This window comes from Acartia tonsa, chromosome 14, assembly GCF_053477335.1.
Source record: "Acartia tonsa isolate MP-2025a chromosome 14, ASM5347733v1, whole genome shotgun sequence".
Lineage (NCBI taxonomy): Eukaryota > Metazoa > Arthropoda > Copepoda > Calanoida > Acartiidae > Acartia > Acartia tonsa.
The window spans coordinates 25,739,744-25,757,266 of NC_137273.1; the positions used below are offsets into that span (position 1 = coordinate 25,739,744).

At 41.3% G+C, this 17,523-nt stretch overlaps 3 protein-coding genes across 8 annotated transcripts in view; 2 read left to right on the forward strand and 1 right to left on the reverse strand.

Annotated features, from left to right (window-relative positions):
* Positions 1 to 10,189, forward strand: part of LOC145305230 (uncharacterized) — a 49,699-nt gene extending 39,510 nt beyond the window's left edge. The window contains exons 26-27 of the mRNA XM_080146819.1: positions 7,052 to 7,120; positions 8,938 to 10,189. Coding sequence (XP_080002945.1) covers positions 7,052 to 7,120; positions 8,938 to 8,980 — 112 coding nt within the window. The 3' untranslated portion in view covers positions 8,981 to 10,189. The remainder of the gene's footprint in view (positions 1 to 7,051; positions 7,121 to 8,937) is intronic.
* Positions 10,190 to 10,535: 346 nt separating this feature from the next.
* LOC145305765 (uncharacterized) overlaps positions 10,536 to 17,523 on the reverse strand; it is a 98,871-nt gene continuing 91,883 nt past the window's right edge. Inside the window, exons 4-8 of one of the 6 annotated variants that reach the window (XM_080147556.1) lie at positions 12,977 to 13,033; positions 12,817 to 12,871; positions 11,603 to 11,679; positions 11,122 to 11,183; positions 10,536 to 10,664 (exon numbers count right to left, since the gene is read on the reverse strand). In XM_080147556.1, coding sequence (XP_080003682.1) covers positions 10,607 to 10,664; positions 11,122 to 11,183; positions 11,603 to 11,679; positions 12,817 to 12,871; positions 12,977 to 13,033 — 309 coding nt within the window. In that variant the 3' untranslated portion in view covers positions 10,536 to 10,606. Of the gene's footprint in view, positions 10,665 to 11,121; positions 11,184 to 11,602; positions 11,680 to 12,816; positions 12,872 to 12,976; positions 13,034 to 13,054; positions 13,112 to 13,157; positions 13,215 to 13,236; positions 13,297 to 13,335; positions 13,393 to 17,523 lie in introns of all 6 variants that reach the window. The other 5 variants (XM_080147555.1, XM_080147554.1, XM_080147552.1 and 2 more) reach the window with 5 other exon arrangements.
* mGluR (metabotropic Glutamate Receptor) overlaps positions 15,149 to 17,523 on the forward strand; it is a 154,126-nt gene continuing 151,751 nt past the window's right edge. The window contains exon 1 of the mRNA XM_080147549.1: positions 15,149 to 15,869. The gene's annotated coding sequence lies outside the window, so the exon portion shown is untranslated. The remainder of the gene's footprint in view (positions 15,870 to 17,523) is intronic.

A 17,523-nucleotide genomic window follows, 5' to 3' on the forward strand; every position in this document is an offset into this window, starting at 1 on the left:
AGATGGTGCCTCCCCTTTTACCACAGCTACCCCCACAGACTGTCTACCGCCGCGGGCTACGCCCTTGTCTCCCACACCCCCTTCAAACCTAACCTATTGTTATAATCTATTTGTATATATATAGTAACCATCCATTGTAAATGTATTCAGTTAAATATATAATTTCTGTATGAGTAAATCCTGCTAGTTTGTTTTGGTAGAATACTTCAAGGCTAGGGCTCGTTGGATTCGAACTCGCAACCGGTGAGCTGAAACGCTTCGGCTTACCACATCTTGGTGTCAGCGTGTTTCAATCGAGCCCTACAGAAATTAGCCTATTCTACCTCTGATTGGACCCTTTTGCAAGTAAGGGGACAGTCAGCTGCCAACTGAGAAGCCAACTGACCCGTGAGACGGCCTTTTTAGGTCGATTTTCCATCATTTGAACGCATTATGTAGGCCTCTGGCCTACGGCAAGCAGATTTAGCCTGCTAAAAGCGCCAGTTTACGGCGTTTTTCCGTACTGTGTAGGAGTAGCGCTAGGTGCGCAGCCACAGTAATCGGATAATTTAGCTCAGACGGCTACAAAACTGAGTCTAAATTGGCAAGTGTAGCTGGGACAAGCCCCAGGACACCCAGGCCAAACCTACGAGACGGACAGCTAAGTGCTGGTCTCCCTGAGAAGGCAATGTGTGGCTGCGAAGCTTCAGCACACAAGTATGGCCTACCACTGCGACGGATAGCAGAATTTGAGCCAAAGGCACGGCAGGACGGGACATTCCCTGCCGCTGCCTCCCAGGATTCGAACCCGAGGCGCTGCAGGAAGGGCCATTCCCTGCCGCCATCTGTCGGGATTCGAACCAGCGGCGCTGCAGGACGGGACATTCCCTGCCGCCGCCATCCATCTGACCCTTGCAGGACGGACATTCCCTGCTGCCGGTGCTTCCAGAATCACACCTAGAGCTCCTAGTGATAACTACACATAAGTGTGTATAAATGTCAACCAAGTGATAAAAAGAAATATAAAATTGTTGACCCAGTGATAATTGATAAGCTCTAGTGATTCGAAGCTACAGTATAAGCCACCACCAGCGGTCTACACACACACCATGGTAAGCGATACTACCATAGCTGCGGTTCGGCCACCGCCGAAGTTTCTGCCGACCCCAGCCGAGCGGGAGGCCCCCCTGTCTCAAGGGCAGGACCTCCACTTCCCCTGCCACATCAGGGTGAGGTTTCCTACTCCTGACCCTGCCCAGCATGTACAGGTTGATGCCATGGTAGATTCTGGCAACCGTGTACCAGGGTCTGCCGTCATTTCTGAACACCTCATGCACGCAATGGGCGTGCAGCGCATGTTGGTTCCAGACAACACCCAAATCCTGACTGCTAATGAGGAAGGGCAGCCCCTTCAGGTAATTGGAAAATTATATGAATTATATATGGCAGTTTCACACACTTTTATACTCCATCTGTATCACGTGACTGTGGTACGGAATCTCTCACACCCTCTGAACCTAGGAGGGTACTTTCTCAAGGAGTTCGGAACTAGGCTCTGTTTCGACATGCAACCCCCCTGCTTGTGGGTGCGTGGGGAGTTTATCCCACTCCGTGGCGTCCCCATAGACCGGGAGACAGCCGAGAGAGAGTTGAGTTACGAGGGGCCTCTGCCAGGCCCACTGCCAGAGCAGCCGCGTGTAGTCGAGAAAGGCACGCACTGGGTGGATGCTGCGCTGAACGCCCACAGGGGGACCAACCTGCTAGCCATGGGGTTGCCCCCAGTACCCAAGGTGCCTCCGAAGAACCTGCCAACAACGTTTCCCGAGATTTCCAGCCCTCCAGAGCCTATCTTCTCCGCCGACACCTTCATCAACGGCCAGCCGTGCCCACCTGGCCCCCCCAGCAACCCAGGCCCGTCAAGTCGCTGTCTGATGCACTCGGAGCCACGCTCAGCCCCCAGGAATCAGCCTCTCCCGGCGCCGTGCCCGTCAAGTCGTGGCCGGACGCCCCCGGAGCCACGCATGGCTCCGATGCCTCAGCCTCTCCCGGCGCCGAGCCCGTCAAGTCGCGGCCGAACGCCCACGGAGCCGAGGCTGGCCCCGGCACCCCGGCCTCTCCCAGCGCCGAGCCCGTCAAATCGTGGCCGGGCGCCCTCGGAGCCACGCATGGCTCCGACACCTCAGCCCCTCCCGGCGCCGAGCCCGTCAAATTGCGGCCGGTGGCTCCCGGAGCTGAAGCTGACCCCGTGCCAGCCACGTACAGGCTAAGCGCTGTCACTCCAACTGATGGCCAACCACCCCAACTCCGTACGGCCAATAGGGTGGTCTTGCCTGGCCGCGGTGTCATGGCTGTCCCTGTTGAGCTAGTGGGACACCGTACCAAGGATGCCATCCAACTATCTGCCCCAGAACAGAGGTTTGGGGAGTATCTTGTCATCCCAGAAGGCCTGTATGCACACAGGCCTGGCTCCGCCAGCGTGTTCCGAGTGCTGGTGGTAAATGAGGGGGAGATGCCTCTCCTGCTGAACGCCGGCCTCCCCGTGGCTGGGGAGCTGGTAAAGCCCGACATTCTGGAGGTTTCTAACAAGCCTCCCCCTCGTATCCATTCGTTCCAAGAGCCTGTTGAGCCCCCAGATATGCAGCAGCTGTGGGCAGCCCTTGAGATGGAGGAGAACGAATTTCTGCGCAAGGACCCCCTGCTCAAGAAGGAGGTCTGGACCATGTTGTCAGAGTACAGAAATGTCTTCTCAAACTCTACCCCCGGCTGCACTGATGTAGTAGAGTTACAGCTGTGCCTCAAGCCAGGGACCCAGCCGATCCGCCAGAGATTTAGGGATCTGAACCCGCGGCAGGAGGCTGAGCTGGAGAAGCAACTGGACACCTGGCTGCAAGAGGGAGTCATAGAGCCTTCAGACTCCGCCTGGAGCAGCCCTCTGGTGCCCATCAAGAAGAAGGACGGGAGCACCCGCTGGGCCGTCGACTACAGGGCCCTCAACAAGTGTCTTGAGCTGGACAGCTACCCCTTGCCCAGGATCCAGCAGCTGGTAGAACGAGCCGGGGGACACCGCGTCTACAGTGCCTTAGACGCGGTGGCTGCGTACTACACCATCCGAGTGTCCGAGGACAGCCGGCCCTGCACCGCCTTCACCACCCCCAGAGGCTTGTACCAATGGAAAAGGATGCCCTTTGGCCTAGCTACAGCACCATCTGTCTACTCCAGATTTATTGCAGGGGTCCTGAACCCATTAGGCACGGCCAACCTCCAGTCATATCTTGATGATGTCCTGACCTTTCACCAAGACACCTGGGCCCACCTGGCTAGGCTCCGGGAAGTCTTGGAAGCCCACCGCAGGGGAGGAATCCGCCTCAAGCCCGCCAAGACCAAGCTGTTTCGAGCCAAAGTAGACTACCTGGGCCACACCCTCAGCCGTGAGGGGATAGCCATGCAAGAGGATTATATTGACCGCATCCTTGACTGGCCGGCCCCCATCACCCCCAAGGACCTGCTGGCGCTCCTGGGGTTCTTTGGCTACTACCGCTTGTTCATCCCAGAGTATGCCGACCTCACCTACGAGATGAATCGGCAGAAAACGGCCAAGACACTGACCTGGACGGCTGAGATGGAAGCCCAGCTGGTACAGCTCAAGGAAAGTTTCGCCAAGCCCCCATCCGAGCACCCAGGTTTGACTTACCAGCCGTGTTCCAGCTCACCACAGACTTCAGCAGCCACGCCATCTCTGCCATACTCAGCCAATGCCAGGACGGCAAGGAGAGGCTCATTGCCACCGTGGGGCGCAAGACAACCGACCCCGAAACTCGCTACCCATCCTGGAAGGGAGAGATGGCCGCCATCATGTATGGAATTCGGAAATTTCACGGCATCTTGTCCTACCGTAGTTTCCAGATCAACACTGATTCCTCAGCCTTGCTACAGATGAAGTCGCTGAACACATCCACCGGGATGGTGGCCCGCTGGCAGGAGGAGCTAGCGGCCCTAGATTTCACTGTCTGCCATTGTCCTGGCACCCAGAATACCAATGCTGACGCCCTCACCCGCCGGGAGGACAATAATATGCCGACAGCCACCGCCGAAGAACTAGCAGAGCAGGCTGAGTACCTTCACACCCTTTGCCAGCTAGGGGAGCCCGCAGCTGGCAGACCCTCCGCAGCACGGCTGGACCCGGCCAGAGTCCTAGAGGCACAGACACAGGATCCCCTCCTGCTCCGTGTCCGCCAGTGGGTGGCCGACGGAAAGGCCCCAACTAAGGCTGAGCTGCGAGGCAAGGACCGGGACGAGCAGCAGTATGCCAGCCGCTTCGCAGCCCTGGGACTCGACGAGCATGGCTGCCTCACCACCACCAACCAGACCCTGACAGAGGAGAGGAAAAGATACCTGCTGCCTTCGGCCCTCCAGCAGGACGCGTTTTTCCTGGCCCATGGGACCCCCATGGCCGGGCACTTTGGGATGGACGCCACTATTGCCCGCGTCGCCATGCATTTCTGGTGGCCCAACCTGTCCCGTGACGTCCGCCTGATGGTTCAGACTTGCCCTGAGTGTGTACAGAAGGTCACCAAGGAGAGGCTGAAGTTAGGTATAGATGTGCCCTCCCGCCAGGGGTATCCACAGCAAGTCCTGTTTATTGACCTGGTGGGGCCCCTGCCAGAGACACCAGCCGGGAACCGCTACATCCTCACCTGTCAGGATGGGTTCAGCCGGTTTGTCAGCCTCTACGCCATCCCCAACAAGCGCACTCTCACGGTGGCTGAAACCCTACTGCACCGCCACCTGGCCACGTTCGGATGTCCCCTGAAGATCCACTCCGACAATGGGATGGAGTTCACTGGCCAGGTATTCAAGGAACTGGCCTCCAAGCTCGAGATTGGCCTGACACATCCACCGCCCTACAACCCGCAGTCCAACCGGGTGGAGAGGTTCCATCGGACGCTCAATAGAGGCATGCGGCTGTTCCTGGACAGAGACGACAACAACTGGGAGCCACACTTGCCTGCCATTGCCTTCGCCTACAACACCAAAGCCTGCAGATCCACGGGCGTGACCCCTTTCCTGGCCTACTTTGGGAGAGAGGCCAAGCTTCCAGTGGACATGGTACTCCGGCTGCCAGACACTGAATATGCCTCAGTCCCAGCCAACGTCCAAGCTCTCCTGCAACAATACCATGCCGTGTACGACGCAATCCAGCAGCGAGAGGAGGGAACCATCCGAAGGAGCGCGGCCGCCTACGAAGGCACGGCCAAGTACAAAGTTGGAGACCTGGTCTGGTATCTGGCCCCCCGCCTGGTGCCAGGGAAGTCAGCCAAGATTACCAAGAGATGGACTGGCCCTTGGAAGATAGTGAGACAAGCCACAGACGTCCATTATGTCATCAAGCCTGCCTCTCCAACAGCCAAGATCTCGGAAATCACCGCGCATGTAGGCCGACTGCGCAAATACACCGGAGATGTAACTGCCCAGCAGATTCCAACAGACATCCAAGCCACTGAGCTGCCAGTCGGAGCTGCGGCGCTGCCAGCTAGTGACCCAGGACAGTTTCCAGTGTACCAGCCGGCAGCTGCCGCCCCACAGCCTAGCGGCCAGGATCGTGACCCTGTAGAAGAGAACCTGCAGCACCAACCCAACGAACCACCGCTGCCGCCGCCAGCCCCAGAACCGCCTAGGGATGCAATCTGGAACCCTGATGCTGACATGGAGCCCCTGCCGGCCAGCAGCGAGCCTACAGGAGGAGAAGCGGCCACTGAGATGGAAGTGGCGGCCCCAGAGGGTGAAGCTGAAGCGATGTGTCCCCTACTGATGACAGCCGTCCCCATCCGAGTGGGAGCTAAGAGGCCGAGCAACCTGGACCAGGCAGGCGCCCCCATGGAATTCTACGCGCCTTCCTCCATTGTCGTTCCCCCCTTGGGAGCCTCTAGAGTGAGCCTAGGCCTCCGTGTTCAGTTACCAGCCGAGACAGAACTAGTCCTGCAAACAAGGCCAAACTTCCAACGACGGGGCCTGGCTGTCGCCAACCCGCGGCTGGAAGCCAACCGGGAGTTGACAATGCTGATATCCAACCACAGCCAGACCGAGCAGCGAGTGTCCCGCGGAGCCTGTATAGCCAGAGCTGTCCTGCACCGAGCTGTGCCCCAGGAAGATGTTGTCGTTCGCAGACAGAGGCTGCCGTATCCCCAGGTTCAAGGCCTGGTGGCTCGGGAGCCCCGCAGCCCTTGAAGGGGAGGTTGTGGTAATACGGCAACAGACGGACGGGTAGTTTACAGAGTTGCTACGCAGTGGCTTATCATGTCAAGCCTTCTGCACTAATCCTATTATATCACCATTCACCTCATGACCGCAGATGACCCCGTTGCGCAGCGGTCAAACTGGACTGGCTAAATAGGGGAGGGGCACGGACACGCAGCAATCACGCGCCCCTCATGCAACTATACAACCGGGAGATGGTGCCTCCCCTTTTACCACAGCTACCCCCACAGACTGTCTACCGCCGCGGGCTACGCCCTTGTCTCCCACACCCCCTTCAAACCTAACCTATTGTTATAATCTATTTGTATATATATAGTAACCATCCATTGTAAATGTATTCAGTTAAATATATAATTTCTGTATGAGTAAATCCTGCTAGTTTGTTTTGGTAGAATACTTCAAGGCTAGGGCTCGTTGGATTCGAACTCGCAACCGGTGAGCTGAAACGCTTCGGCTTACCACAATAACTTCCTCTTTCTTTTTTAGTTTATAATTTTTTTTTGAAATTTAAGGAACCTAGTAATAGTGTCTAACTTTTTATCTTTGTGACGTAACAAAAATCGAAGGATGAGAGGGGAGGTGGGAAAGGAAACACCTAAAAAAGAGATGGATTTTTGTTACGTCACAAAGATAAAAAGTTAGACACTATTACTATGTTCAATTTAATTAGTTTTTTTTCAAAGGAGAATTCTCTTGACAAGGTAAAGTTTCAAAGTTAAGAAGAACCATATCGGTTAAGCGGCTAGATGTGACCCTTAGCTACAGACATACAGACACACAGACAGATACACATTCTGTTACTTATATTGTTATTTAGGTTGGAAAGAATTGGAGGTGTCTGCAGTTGGAGTATGGAAAACCTCGTCGATACACTGCATGTTATCAAGTATTTTTTGTTGTTAATAGCAAAGCTACTCTATTATTACGAAACGCTGTGTGAGAAATGTGATATTCTCGTTTGCTATGATAGACTGATATTTTTTGCGAAGAGATCAGTGGCGTGCAAAATTTTGCGCCCCCCCCCCTAAATCAAAGTGTCCCCTGGGGGCACTTTATTTTAGGGGGAGGGGCATTTTGATTATATATACTAATTTTAAACAAGGGCGTTTTAAAGGGTGGGATTATTTGATTATGGGCCTTCTATAGTCCTTATCCCTTCTTCCCCATCCCTATTTCCCATTTCTATCCCCAATCTCTTCCCCCTTTTGTTTGCTAGGGGGGGGGGGGGGCGATTGCTCCAAATGCCCCCTTCGGTTCGCACGCCACTGGAAGAGATACCCATTAAACCAAATCATCAAAGCTGTAATATTCAGAATGTAGTAATGCTGTAAATGACACTTATTATACTTATTAATTTCTAATCTATAACTAACTTTAGCCGTTTCTCCTTCCTTGATTTTTTATGCTTTGCTAATTGTGGAAATTGTAATCCTTGTACTTCTTTCATTTACCTAATTTTATATAAAAATGTAATACAGGTGACAACAACCATGAAACCAAAGATTTGTATTACAGAAAATCTCACAGACAAATATTACCAGATACAGACTGGCAGTTTATTTAATCAGTACCGTACAACAGGGTGTAAGACTTGAAACGGGAAATCTTTAAAAATAAAGTCAATCCTATCTTAGTAGTGCTTATAAAGCAAAGCTCCAGAATATGAAAATCTGATTTGTTACCTTGAGTATTATCTAGATTCTATGGGAAAATTCTGCTATCAAAATAAATATTAAAATGACAAATAGAAAATGATTTTGGGTTAAAAAACCTGATGCAAATCTAGATTTTTTTTATATATTTGTATATTTAATTTTTTTAAATATTTATTTTTGGACCAAATTTTGATTGTTAAATTCAAATTTTTGTATTTTGGTATTTTCCTACTTTTTTATTATTTTATAAATATTTCTTTTTAAAAAATATTCATTCATAGTTAAATGTTTTAGAATTTTTGGAAAACTTCTCTTCAATAAATGCAGATATAACAAGATTTTTATCGTGTACATAGAATTCATCCCAAATAGTACTCTAAATAATTACGCCCATAGAGGCCTCTAGGGTGACTTGAGGAGGGTGGAGTTGAATTTGATAACCCAATATTTTTTTTAGATTTAAAGAAAAAGTAAAAAAAATCTAGAGGGGGGTGGTCGATGCCTTCCCCCATTTTTAATTTTTGTTTTAAAAAATTCTAGGGGCGATTTCTCTCGGGAGGGTGGTGGTACCCTCCCCAAAAAAAGTTATAAACCTTACCAGGACCTGTGAAAAACTACACTTTAAAGGAGAACAATATCGATTCAGCGGTTAGCGAGATCCTTCGGTTCAGACAGATAGGCAGACAAACAACTTGTTACTTTATTATAAGGATTTGGTAAAAGCTAATTTAAACACGTTAATTTTAATGACCAATTTTAAACATTATATAATTATCCCATTGACCTGTTTTAAGGGGTTGGGGTTAACTACCTCAAGCATGATTTTCTATTTGCTGGTGGGGAAAGTGTGCTCATGAGAAGGGTGCCCCACCTTTTAGGAAAAAAGCCAAAAACCATCTTTGGACCAGTATAAAAGTTCCATGAAAAGCATACTAATATCAGTTAGTAGGTTAACGCGAACGGATGGACAAACAAACAAATAGACACCATTTTACTTTGAATAAACATAAAAATAAAATCAAATTTACAGGCAATATATTTTTTTCAGGTCCAAATTCAACTTCAAGATAAAATTGGGAGACCTTGATTGATTGAAAATTTACACTACAAATTGTACAACATATTTCATTATAAAAAGTTTATTATAAATCAATTGATATTTAAGTATTTAACGTTATAAAATTGTTAATATTTCTATTCATATATCTATTTCTAAATTATTTTTATATGGTTTCTAGAATTGATTATTTAAATAAAAATAAGAACTTTTAAAGTTACTGGCAAAACCAAACGGCTAAAGTTACATTTTGTAGCTGGCTATAGTGCCCTAGCAAAATTGGGATAGATGTCACTGCTTTTGGCCTACCTATTCTATTGAAGTCAGGAAATACCCAATACCCCATCTCTTTTCTATGATGTATCCCCCTTTCCTTTCTCTTTCGCTTTACTATGACGTCAATAGAAAAGGTAGGCCATGAACGGTGACATCAATCCCCATTTTCTAAACACACTAAACACAGTTACTTACATTTTATGTAACCAGCCTAAGTAGTTCTACACATAATCTGGATGGTCATCTTAAAAAATGTTTAACATAGCCGTTTCACTGCATGCTAGGACTTTTTACAAATCTTTTATTTGGAAATGCTCGTTACCAACAATATTTTATGTTAACCAAATCCGATTTCTTTGTTTAAATCCTAATTTGAAGTATTTGTAAGATCATGTTTTATTTATATGTTTATTTTTGTCTTATTTATTAAAATAGCTATTTTCTTTGGCAAACTTTCTTTGATTCTTAATTAAAATATTTCTATGGCTGCGCTACTTGTAAATGTATATACATTGTTCTTGTTAACTTATAAATGAAATACATGGTTGAAACATGTCCATAATTTCAATAACCAGTGAAAATTATTTTTATCTTTGTTTTTTTTTATACCCAGGAAAAATTATTTTTTTACATTCCATATAAAATAAATGGATATGTAATACGTGGATATTGTGATAGTGGACTTTTTGTCGTCAGTTTTGATTGCTAATATACTCAATATATTGGTCAATACGTTCCTCCATGGCCAAGGTAGGGGATGGAGTAAAGTCCTAAAGGAGGAGTTACATTAGCTAGACGCGAGACACATTTTATGAGATTATGGAAGAATCTCTCACAATATCCACATATTCTATATCCATTGTAAAATATTAAATGTTTTAGTTTTTGTAAATATTTAGATTCTTTTGTGATAAGTAATTTAATAGTATTTATTTATTTGTAAAACAAATAAATTTTAAGTTCTTTACACGATTTTTTATATATAAAATACCATTTAAATTATGCTAAAGAGGGAGGAGACAAAAAACTGTAAAATAATCTGGTAACCAAAGTTTTATACCTTATTCGTTGGCTCAAAATTTGTAGGTAATTTTAATCAGTTTTAACTGATTAGTCCCGAACTTAAATTCCCCTAAAATCCCTGAATTCAATTCAAAATTACTTCAATATATGATGCAAAGTAAATACATACTTTTATTTCAAGTTTAAATCGATAGGACAATTCAACATGTCTTAATTAACAACCTGTTACAGATATACATACGGTCGGATTGACCGACCCTAATCATAGAAAAGCTTCGCTTTAAAAAAAATTAATTTAAAATAAGGTTTATTACTGGATGGATATATCACAAATAAAATTTAATAACTTGTCTAAATATATTTAGGGTTGAGCCTGTTGTTGTTCTGCCAATAATTTTTCTTGCTGCAAAGCTTTGTATCTAAATAAATAAAAATAAAAACAAGGATTACAACATCCAAAGGCATGGCTGATGCTAATTGTATAAGCTCTTATGAATGACTGCTTTCACTGAAACCTAATTCTAGACCAAAATCCTTTCACCCCTCCCCCATTATTATTAATTTGTAAAAAAAGATTATTTCTATCCCTGTGGTACAAATGCAATTTGATGGAAATCGACAATGAACAATTGTAGATATAGTAATGTCGATAATATGCCATTTTTGTTCATAAGTTCTGACAGGGACATGTAACACAACGTGCCAGTGAAGCACTGTTTCAACTTCCCTAACCTAACAAACAAACTAAAAATACTCCCCCTTTATTTTGAATTTATTTAAAAATAAGGAGGGAGGTTCATTCTCAACAAGGTACTTTGTTTGAAAGTAACAATAGTGAAATCTTTGTCTAAAAACAGACGTTAGATATAACCATACCTGGGATCGTTAAGAACAGCATTTAAAGGTCGGCTTCTCACTCTCATCTTTCCCTCAGAGCACTGAAAATAAATTTTTATTTGATTTTGTCCTTTGAATATATAACCGTCGGTAATGTTAGAGCCTTAGAGGTTGACGATTTTCATTTAAATTCTACTCTTCCCCACCACTTCCTTCCCTTCGCTGCTAATTCCCCCCCCCCCTTCTTATCTTCTCCGTCGATTCTTTAATCTTCCCACCCCCTTCAATAACCATTCACTGCAAGATATCAACATTTAGAAAAAAAAGAAATAATTTTAATCGTCTTTAAGTTAAAATCATATTTAGGCATATATTTATGAACTATAGTTTGAAATAAATTGAGTGACAAATTTCTAAGGTATTCTTATTGCTCTTTATAAAATTTTTCAGCTTTTATCTACAGGAGTCAAGTGGGACACGTGTACAAAATTTAGTCACTACATTATCGGGTTTTCTGTACCTTAGATTCAAACCACCATCTGTAGAGGTCCACAATAACATCTCCCTCGCAGTAAGTTGTTCCATACCAAATACAATCTAAAATTTGAATAAAAAATCACCAAGAAATATGTTGTATTCAGCTTATTCCAACGATAAATAAATTCGAAAAATATCTAGATTTATGTCGCTTGGTGGTTATTTACTAAGTATATTTGCGATTACTTTTATTTAATAGATTCTTCCAATTTTTAACATTTACAAAAGGGCCTGTTTTATTGCTTCAAGATCCATGACAGATCTTTATAGGAAATAAATGTCTATAAATGAGCTCAAATTTCCCAAGGAATAATCGTTTGAAACTCATAGTGCTCCCATAATCCATAATAAACTCTCATTGCCCAGAACGATAAGACCCATTATTTACTTTATTAAAAATAAATTCATTTTTTTCATTTCATGTTGCTATTTACATTATATTGATGTATTTAATTTATAATCATAAAAAAGATAATTAAAATTTATAATATAGTAAATTTAAGAAAACTCTGTTTTAAAAGAATTCGATTGTGGCGGCACTTCCTGTGTGTTCAAATATTGAAACTAAAATTTTAATCATAATAACCCTTTGGTGATGGTAAACTGAAAAAAATATAATTGAAGAAATCTTAAAATCATTTAAATTATTAAATATTCACTACTTTCTTTTGGATAGTAATGGCGGGAGCGGAAAACTGATTAATTGAGAAATAGATAAATAGATATATTCTTATAGAACACTAGCCAATAGCGAGATATAGTTATATCGAGCCAACTCTAGTACCTTATACCAGGTAATTGTTTTGCCAAAAGGAGAAGAGCTAGGTAAGTAGAATGATGAAAGAAAGTAGAAATGATTTATTAAAATTTTAATCTAATATACAAATTTCTATGATTAAAAATCTTAAGTCTCCTGGACAAAAATTGTACCCACAGGAGCTGTTCCAAGTTTCTCCTGAAGAACTTGACTATGCTGGGTAGTCTGGCAGCCTATGGACGTCGAAACGGTTAAACTCTTTGTGATCGGGGTGCCTATGTACCTAGTGGACGCTATTTTTCATGCCATTTTCGGTGTGTAAAAGATAAAAGGCTATAGGTTAGGTAACTTTTTAGTCTGATTATTAGAACCCCCCCCCCCCCCCCTAGTAAGGTCCATAAGAGAGCCCGACTGTGAAGGGTTAAATAAAATATCATTACCTTTACCAGGACCTGTATCTCTGCCTACAAGTGGATAACCAGGCTTCACCAAGGACTAAATTATAAAGTTAGTAAATTAGGGCAAACAAAACAATAATGCCAACTTCCTTAAGTAGCGTATAAAAATTATATTTAGTTTTAGATTTTAATTAAATCTGACCTTTGGTTTAAGAACTACAGATTTTCCAGAGCAAATTCTAACTGATGTAAACAATTCCTAAAAATTGCACTTTTTTACCTTCAATCTCCGCCTTACAATCTTTCTATCACAGATGAAAACAAAGGCCCCGCTCTCCTGAAAAGTAAATGTCCTGGTTGGTTTCTGAGGGCATAAAAGTTACCTTTCTCTTTGGCTTAACCACTTTGCCGTCGCAAATGTTAACAAACAGGCCAGTTTCCTAAAAGAGAAATATGTTTTACCTTTCTTTTTGTTTTAACAGCTGTACCATCGCATACTCTGACATAAAGTTCTGAAAGTTCCTAAAATGTTAAATTTGTACACTTTGTACATTGTTGTACCTTTCCTTTGGTGATTATTTTTCCATCCTCGCAAATTTTCACTACAAATTTTAACTCCTAAAATTTAATTGAACTTGGTTATAAACATGGATTGGTAGTGAATGATCTGCAGCCGCTAATCACAAGAATGTTGCTGCTATGGCTTTATAACCTAAAAGAATTATATTAATCAAGATTCTTGGATCTATCTTGATGGGATATTCTATCAAGAAACTTTAAAACCAATTTTACAGTATGTCTTAAAAATGATTAATATATACTGGATTAGAACCAGTTCTGAGCCATGTATAGCATCTTATTACAGACAAAGTTCCATGAATGTTAAATAAAAATCATAAAATTAATACCAGTCCTTTTTATATCAGGTTTTCATGTCTAGGCCTCTCATTGCTGACAAAACTAGTTTTAAACTTTGAATTTTTATTTTGATAAACGCGTAGAGATGTACATAATATGATGCAATGAATGTCCATTTCTTCTATATCATAATTCACGTAAAAGAATGACACATTCAAGCTCTGCAGAGTTTTTGTCTAATTTCATAAATAAGGGATGGTAAGAAAAATAAACCAATCAAATAAAAAGTGTCCAATGTTTTTAGCCAACAAAATTTTTGGTATTGGATCAAGCTAATTTGTGAATAATTCCAATGGAAATGTGTGATCGAAAATTTGTAATTCAGTTTAAATGTTTAGAAAAACTACTACATACTATGCAATACTCATCCACCATTCATCTTAAAGGACGCCTGCAAGAAATACCACGCTTTAACTGCTGAAAGACTGCCACAAGTAGACCCAATACCCCAAATTTAAAGCTTTCAGCTTCAGTAACAAAAAAGTTCTAGTCATTTCAAAATAGCATTTTATGTGCAATGAAATTTTTGACAGATTTCCAATGCCCATAAAAGAAAAAACAATATTAAATTGCGTCGCCTAGACACAAAATTATAACCATATCTTTGTCAGAAACTTAGATTGCCAGTAACTGATTACATTTTCACAATGAAAACACCACATTTTATAGTCAAAATCTATGAAAAAAATTCGATTTAAATTGCATTTTTAAATGAAAATTAAGCGGAAACAAAGGGGTAAACTAATACAAGCTCAGCTGTGATTGGTTGTTAAGCTGATTCAGCCTTCTGATTGGCTACAGTACACTCGGTACAATGCAAGTTAAACTTATTTTTTTAATGATTTTGACTATAAAAATGGGTATTTTTATTGTAAAAATATAACTAGTTACTGGAAACCTAAATTTCTGACAAAAATAAGCTTTTAAGTTTTTAACATGAGCTTTGCAATTCTTTCAAAATTTTCATTGTACATAAAATGTCATTTTAAAATGCCTAAAACTTTTTTGTTATAAAAACTGAAGGCTTCAAATTTGGGGTATTTGGTCTACTTGTGGCAGTCTTTCAGCAGTTAACGCGTGGTATTTCTTGCAGGCTTCCTTTAATGGTGAAAGCCCAGAGATGGGTTCTTAAAAAAGAATGCTGCGTTTTTTCGACATTTTTTATACATTGATTGATTGACCGAAGACAATATTGTTATACAGAGTATACAACTTAAGAATTCAAAATTTTAAAGTTATTATTTTAGCCATTTGTATAATGTCTTATACAGCTCTAAAAAGATGCATTAATTAATATGCAGCAAAAATGGATTAAAGATAATTTGTTTTTCTTCTATGAAGGCCATACCAACAAAAGCAAATTATACAAATAGCTAAAATAATAATTTTAAAATTTTGAATTCTTAAGTTGTATACTCTGTATAACAATATTGTCTTCGTTCAATCAATCAATGTCTAAAAAGTGTCGAAAAAACGCGGCATTCTTTTTTAAGAACCCATCTCTTTACATATTTAATCAAGCAGGTCAACTAAACATGACAACTAATTATTCACTAGTGAGCTAAGTAGTCACATCAGTACATTATTGCCAAAATAGTTCATTTAACAATCCAGACATTCAAGACGAATGAGGCATATTCTAAAAAGATAGTTCTTAGTGGCAGTTTATTACAACTTCTCATGGCAAATCAGAATGTGATGGTCTTGGCATTTTCCACTCTCTGGTCTGGAGGATTATGAAAACTCCTACAGACTATGATGTAATTTTCCACAACAATTGAAAATGACCTGCTTATTCCTAAACACCTTCAATTTCTAAAGTAAGCAGGCAGGGCTCTCTGGAATAGAGGATTATGATGGTCAATGTCACATTTAATTTTATATTAGGTTCTATTTAATTATGTTATGTGTTTCTTTTTTGAATGTAGCCTCATTTACAAGAACTGTAAATGGGTTTACATATAATGGTGTTCCTATATGGCAATCATTTATTGAATAATTAAACACCATTACATGGTTGTGAAGGACGCATTAATACCCATCTCTAGGGTACTTATCATTTAGTAAAATTATTGACAGAATAATCTGTAACAGATGAGGATGTTGGATTAATACAATACGGATGCAATTTTGGTCTAAAACGACCAAGCTAATATTGCTTGATTCACTTCTACAAGAGATCGAAAATGTCTTCAAATCACTTTAACATCAGCAAATATACGCTGATGATAATTGCAGCAAACAATGAATTAAGAAACAGTGTTGATAATGAGATGGCTGATGCTGACAAGAATGAAACTGTTGATGATGATGTAATGATTGTTGATGATGCAAATGAGACACTCAATGACAAGCCAGGTGATGACAAAATATGTAAACTTATGGCAAGATCAAGTTTAGTCAAACATAATCAAAGTGGTATCTTTTCCTATGAGGAAAGCATGAATTTGCAAAAGACAACAGACAAACCTTTCATTGGTGAAGGCCTTAATGGTAAAATCATAACTTATAATACCAATAATGATTGGAGAAACATGCTAAGCTTTTTTGAGATTATGAATCACTTCAACTCCAACCATAAAACAGCACTTAACCTTATTAATAACAAAAGAACTTTCCAAAAAAAGAAGAATTAAATATGGAAACTGACGACAAACCCGGGGTATCAGGGGTAAATCAATTGAGCGCTGATCTTAAGCAAAAGATGTAATTTTTTTTTTTATGTGTTCAATAAATTTTTTTCTCGTATTCATTCGAATCTGGTGGATAGGAACCGGTTCTCATCCATACAAAAAAACTATGTCTAACATCGTATTATATCCAGTTTTCTACGAATATAGAAATGTACAATCATAAGAAAACTAGTTTTAAACTTATAATTGTACATTCTATATCCGCGGAAAGCCGTTTATAATACAATACGAGAAATAACTATTAACAAATTTTGGATTGCCATTCAATTCTGAGATTTGGAAAAAGATTTGTTATTGAAAGAGCAATTTTTCATTACTTTTGTAGTTTGAGTGTTTGATAATTTTTATTACTTACATTTGTCAAATTTTTATATTTTTTTTGATATATTTTGATTTTAAATGTGTGCAATTTAATTATTTTTTAGACATTTGTAATAATCAATGTGTCTAGATCAAGCAGGTATGTGATTAATTTACTACTCAGGAATAAGTAATTAGTGTTTACTTAACCATATTTTTACCTATACATACATACACATTTTCCTCACTGGACTGGAGGATTATGATATTCATTTTATGTTAAATTTAATTCTATGTAATGATTTATAATATTTATATAGACCTGGATTTATTACATAACCCTGAAGTTACTTCATAAAGAGCACCTCTACTGCTAAATATAAGCTACTTCAGTCTTGACAGTAGAGGGTCAATTTATGAGTCTACTGTCTAACCATGTTCTCCCTCCAAAGAGCCCATCTAGAGTTGCATATTCCTAACAGTATTTAAAAACAAGAGTTGCCTTTAAATTTCAGCCTTCACTTGTCTCTCTAGATATGTCAATCTCTTGGGTGAAGGATTATGAAGCAGTCAAATTGTTATGCTGAAGCAGATGAGGAGCAGCCTGTGCTACTCAGGATAAGTTGGTTAGATGTTATTAGTGTTTAATTAATCATATTCTTGCTTAAATATACACATTACCCTCTCTGGAATGGAGGATTATGATATTTTATTCTTGTTGAGTTTAAATTTTTGTATTGATTTACTTCATTTTAATCATTGTTTTTATTCTATTTTTTATTACTATGGAACTTACTCTTAAGCCTTAAGTTAATTTAAGAAGAGCACCTCTACTGAC